This window comes from Amblyomma maculatum, chromosome 4 (assembly GCF_055883805.1).
Source record: "Amblyomma maculatum isolate TAMU_Amacu chromosome 4, ASM5588380v1, whole genome shotgun sequence".
NCBI lineage: Eukaryota > Metazoa > Arthropoda > Arachnida > Ixodida > Ixodidae > Amblyomma > Amblyomma maculatum.
In genome coordinates, this window is record NC_139347.1 from 73,764,200 (window position 1) to 73,770,043 (window position 5,844).

The window sequence follows — 5,844 nt, forward strand, 5'->3', positions numbered from 1 at the left end:
ACATGTATTCCTTTAAAAAAAACTCCACTAACAGTTCTTGACAGTCATGAAGCAAGCTTTGTGGTCGGAGAAATAGACTGATATATGTTCGACTTGGTACACCAATGCTTGATTCTCAAAGACGAGATCTATACAAGTGCCTCGCGAGGTTGTCACAGCCGTGGGACGCGTTACGAGCGAGAGGAATGGGATGTTCTCCCGCATAAGTGTGAAGAAATTCCTGTTTGTCTTTATGTCAACATTAAAGTCCCCCACTACTAACATCGGTGTCGGCTCGGGTGGTGCACATATACAGATCCGCCGCCACCGATCTGGCTCTCTGATTGCCACCGCACAGGGGTTGCATTGGAGGAGGAGCGAAGCAAGGAATTAAGTTCGAGCCGGCGCTTTGACAACCGGAGACTCGCAGGAAGAGGGGGGAGGGGGGGCGGCATGTACACCCAGCGGCAAACGATGGGGGCAGAAGCGCGCGCAGCAAGCGGACAACGCGATAAAGGGAGGAGGGAAGAGATAGCAGCGACTGACTGATGCTGCTGACGCCGATAGTGAGTCAACCCCAGCTGCGGAGTTGGTTTCAGGGACAACGCCGCCGATGCCGACGCAAACAATATGATACCCTCGCTTCCGCAGCGCCAAGAACCAGGTCTAGCCGTGGGAAGGTGGTCACGTATTCGTCGACGTGCCGGGGCCTACGTGAAATAACCGGCGCGTCGGCAACTGAAGAGCACCCTATCCGCCACACAGGAACTGGGGGGGGGGGGGGACCCTCCCCTCCTCTTTCTACATGGCGGCGACGGTGTTCTATGCAGTCACGTTATCTTGACTCTCTAGCGGCGTCAGCGGCATCCAGCGGTATCAGTCGGTCGCTGCTAGCGCTGGGGGGATGAAAGGGGGGCGGAGCTGGTTACGAGGCCGACGACGACGCCGACGCGAAACCCAGGAACGGACGCCAAAGAGCTTCGCTCTAAAATATAATAAATGGCAACCCCTAAGTCTTTTCAGGCCTTCGATTCCCATAGCTCACCATCAAGGTCGGACATGAAGGATCATTAGTAATCTGCAGAATCTACGAACAGCCGAAAAGCTGGAGCGGCAACTTCGCACCGGCATTGCCAAAGGCCCCTCGTAGCTGATCAAGTCTCCACCCAAGAATGACAGATGACTGCCATTAGCAGGATAAGTTTCGACGACAAGGTTGCTTAGCGATCGACGGTATATTCGCCGCGCCGTTCTGCTATTCGTCTAATTTATAATTTCATTTCGCGTTTCGTCGTTCTATCCACGCTGTACATGTTAGTGCTTTTCGACCAGCCGCTTCGACGCTAATGCATTGCGGCATTGACCGTTATTGCTGACACACTTATCGACTGATGGAAGACAAGGCCAAGTGAACGTCCCGCTCCACCTCTTGCTCGCAAAAGGGTAAAAATGTAATTTTTACCCTCTTCTGTGCACTACCAGCGGCTTACAGCTATCGCTGGCTGGCCTGAATACGGATTTGAGTCCAGCTTTCATCAGCGCTTTTCCAGCACGATCACCTCCACGATCGGTGTACCGGCACAATATGAGAGATTTGACGTTCGAGGTGAAGGGGAGAAATTTAAGAATACAATTTTCATGATAAGAGGTAAGCTCACGGAAAAAGAATAAAACAAGGTATAGAGTGAACAAAATCAGAAGAATATTCTCATACACTTTATCACGCTCGTCGGGACATGAAGACAGCTCCGTAACCACTTCTCAACTCTTCTCAGTACAGTAGCTCGATGGTAATTATCATCCCCCGCCTAATTATGCAACCGCTGCAAGCACCCATTTTATTATTTCTACAGATTACCCTATCCAGTGACAGCTGTGACCATCTTGACGCGGCAAACTTCGAAATTTCATCCAACCACCTGGTCTCTCTTCTGCGTTTGTCTTCTCTTTTATTATAGATAATTAGCTTAAAGAACCACCCGTCGTCTTGCCTTTCAATAACGATAACGTGTCTTGCTCATGCTAGTTGTTTTTTTTTCCGATCTACATTAGGACATATGTTTGTTCTTCGACCGACTCTACTGCTTTCTCGTCTAGTGTTATGGCAGAGTTAATGGTCAGCGACTATGTCATAATCATCATTATCAGTTGGACTATGCCTGCTGGAGAGTGAAGGCCTCTTCCATATTCCTCCAATTAATCCGGTCCTGTGCTAGCTGCACCCACTTGACCTCTGCAAACTTCCTAACTTCATCCGCCCACCGAATCTTCTGCCGTCCCTGCTACGCTTTCCTTCCCTTGGAATCCAATTTGTTACTCTTAGCGACTACCGGTTATCCCCTCTTCTCATTACATGTCCTGCCCGTGGCATGCCCATATTTTCTCGGTTTCAACTAGAATGTCATTATCCCGAGATATTTCTCTACTCACTCAGCAAGCTTCTTATTCAGCAAGCTTCTTATTTCTTATTTCTTTTTCATCCCATAGTTTTCTTTGTTGTCTTCAAGTTAAGTAGAACTCTTTTCGTCAGCCTCCACCTTTCAGCCCTTTAAGGCAGTACCAGTAGCATGCAACTATTAAATAATTTATATACTGTCATATACTACTATATTGTTATGTAGCTATTATACAATTGAAAATCTATATAACTTTTATATATTCCTATGTATCTCTATATTATAAAGCCTGCGTACAGTAGTGAAGTGTCGACCCAATTATTTCGCGCTATTATCGCGCACCTGTCGCCATCAGAGGTAACATATGGGGTGATAGGCGTCCGTTGCTTTTTTTACGCAAAATTGTTGGCAGTCGAGCCGCTCTACACACCCCAGGATTTCCTCGACTTTTTGCTTTCTCCATTGGCCGATGATGGTGACCTCTGCTGCGATGCGGGGAACACAAGGTAGTAAATTATTATTCATAGAACACAGACTGAAGTTTCGCTGAAATCGACGTGAAATCAATAACGTTTTCTGCATTGAATGATTTTAACTCAGCGTGCAGCGACCTCAAATTAAAAACTAGCAAAGAAAAACGTTGGTACAAAAGCATGCTTGTCTAGGGACAGGCACACATATTGTCTGCACTGGCTTTCTTTGCAAACCAAACTAAAGTGTTGTCATGTGTAGCAAGTTAGCAACAGTACCATTTAAATTGCATGAATGCATGCTGACAATTCAGAACATTCCTTGTAATATACAGCAATATTTTTCTTACTTCTTCAACAGTATCCTCTGATTACAGCCTCTTTCTGCTGCGAGGCTCGCTTCGTTTTTAGGGAGTGTACCTAGAAACTTGTGCGAGTCCCAATATAACTTCCACGTGCTAGCGCCCTGTCCTGTTTCTGTTTTCTTGCTCAGCTCCCCGGAAGAAAGGAAAAGAAAGTTTTCGAGCTTTGTAAAACAGCGTCCGGAAAGCGCTACATGTCTATATTAGCACTTATCTTCGTTACTGAAAGACGCTTTTGTCTGACTAGCTGACACCTGAGAATCCTTTTTTTCGCCATTGTTCTCGACTTCGAACGAGGTTTAATTGTTTTTAAGTGGATTATGTTATAAGAGCTCATTGCGGTTTAGGTCTACGTTTAGAAGTTTAACTTCAGTTATCAAGAATATTCTCTCAATCAATCAATCAATCAATCAATCAATCAATCAATCAATCAATCAATCAATCAATCAATCAATCAATCAATGAATCAATCAATCAATCAATCAATCAATCAATCAATCAATCAATCAATAAAAAAATGCCTAAATATATGCTTATATCTAGTTTGCTGACCCATGTAGTTATATGACCGGCAGTACTCGCTATAGGAATACCTCTACGTATCGCAGTGATATGCTTTTCCACCGTGATGAAGAGCCTCCGGATATTTGTATACTTATATTTTGTTAGAAACGTGTTCAGTGGTGCTGATAATAGTCATTTCAACGTTTTGCCATTTACTTTATATTTGAGGTTGAGCTGTATATACAAAGCAGCCAGATGAGTAAAACATGAAGGACAGGCGAAAGCAGTTTACCGCGTCACATAAAACATGGTGGTCGCGAACAAGAAGCGAAACGCGACACTCCACCAAGTTTCATGACAACATTCTCTACAGCTTCGCCAGGCAACACTGCGGCGGCAACACACGGACTTATTCTTCTGCGGCGGTCACACACGGAGTTCATTATTTTTCGAAGTCTGCCTCGGCTGGGCGACGTAGACAGTAAGCTTCCAGTTGGCAGCTTGCTTTCCTTTCCTCTCTGTGACGTATTCATAGTCGGCGGAATACAATCCAGGGGCCGACGCGCGGTTGCGACACCCCAGAACGGGAGCCCATGTCAAGAGGGTTCTGCAAATGACAGCGAAATTAAGTAACATAGCTTCCAAGCTTTTCATTACATGTTTCACGTCATCACAAGCGTGGATCATATTTTTTTTTTTGTATCCAAAGAGCATAAATATGTGTTATTGAGCCAGTCGTAATTACAGGGTATTCAGCGCAGCACAGACACACACAAGAAAGAGGACACCACGGGAGCTTTCTTGCGTGCGTCTGCGTTGAGCACCCTGTAATTTTGTCTGCCAACCAAATAGCTGAGCAGTTAACTCGCTTATGGAGCCAGCCGTTGGCGATGAATTACTTACCGCAGCCCATTTGCTTCGATTTAATTTCCAAACTACCAGCAGCGATGCCTCAGCACATTTGCCGACAGACTGCTTGCGAAATGCCAGTTCTTTATCTCACTTCTGTATATGCTAAAACTCTTTGCCATTGCAAGTACCTGTGGTGCTATTAGAAAGCGTTAATCCGTCAAACTAAGCAAACTTCATATTAACCTTAAAATATCCAATACCTTCGTGTGGAAAACGAAATTTGTAGAGGCGTAACAAGGCTAAGCTTAGCATACCGTGAGAAAGCTTTTGATTGGCGCATATTATAATTGTTCAGTGCTCTTTCATACCATGTTTTAACCACTTTTGTTCTTACGTGATGTAGCGTTTTACTGGAGGGTGATATATGCTCCCGCGTGAGATCATTTGCCTGTGACGTCATGACGCAGTAAATAAACGAGCGTGTTGCGACACGCCCCTAAACACCGACCAGACAAAGCCGTGTTTTCCGTTATATAGGGGGCTTAAAGCTATCCCTTTAGTATGTTAGCGAATGATACGCGCCCGTTAAGTTTGATTAAGGCTGCGTAGCACTTCACAGCAGAAAGTTTACCTGTGTGTATGTGTGTGTACGCATGGGAGTGACGTAGCGTATACGTACCTCACCCTGCGAAGGCCCCAGTTCAAGGCGAAAGCTTTGAACCAACCGGGCGATCGTGAGGTTCAGTATCACTTGAGCCATGCGCATTCCGACACAATTACGCGGTCCAACTCCAAAAGGCTGGTGCGCCATCTTGGGGAAGCTTCCTTCGTTGTTGGGGGAAAACCTGTCGTCGATAGAAGAGCGTTGAACAAGAGCGTACGAAATGATGCAGTTAGTGCAGAACATACATTTGTTTGCAAATGTTGTCGGGTCAATTTGCTTATGAGAATAAATGTGCGAGGAATCATGGCGACTCGCAGATCGCTACGGTCGCAAACCCCTTGACCAAAATTGTTGAGGAAGAGTTCAGCAAAACGGAAAAAGAGTGAATTGGGCATCGGTCGTTTTTGACTATTTTCTAAGGTGTTTTCTTTGAAAAAAGAGGAAAAAAACGCACGACATTAGACGTTCATGAAAACTGCAAAGTTGAGAGGAGATATTTTGTTACCTATCATCAGCTAGTGCAAAAGTTTCAATAGAAGAAAACTTGCGAAACGAGTGCCCTATTACGGATAGATATTGGATGGGATTATAATAAAATGTTTTCTGTGTGTTAGCAA

General features: G+C 45.2%; 1 protein-coding gene across 2 annotated transcripts in view; it reads right to left on the minus strand.

The window, feature by feature from the left end:
• Positions 1-4,240: 4,240 nt before the first annotated feature.
• The window catches only part of LOC146191411 (cytochrome P450 3A14-like), a 24,974-nt gene continuing 23,370 nt past the window's right edge, over positions 4,241-5,844 (minus strand). For both annotated transcript variants that reach the window (XM_084601956.1, XM_084601957.1), the window contains 2 exons: positions 5,243-5,408; positions 4,241-4,318 (listed from right to left, as the gene is read on the minus strand). In XM_084601956.1, coding sequence (XP_084458082.1) covers positions 4,241-4,318; positions 5,243-5,408 — 244 coding nt within the window. The remainder of the gene's footprint in view (positions 4,319-5,242; positions 5,409-5,844) is intronic.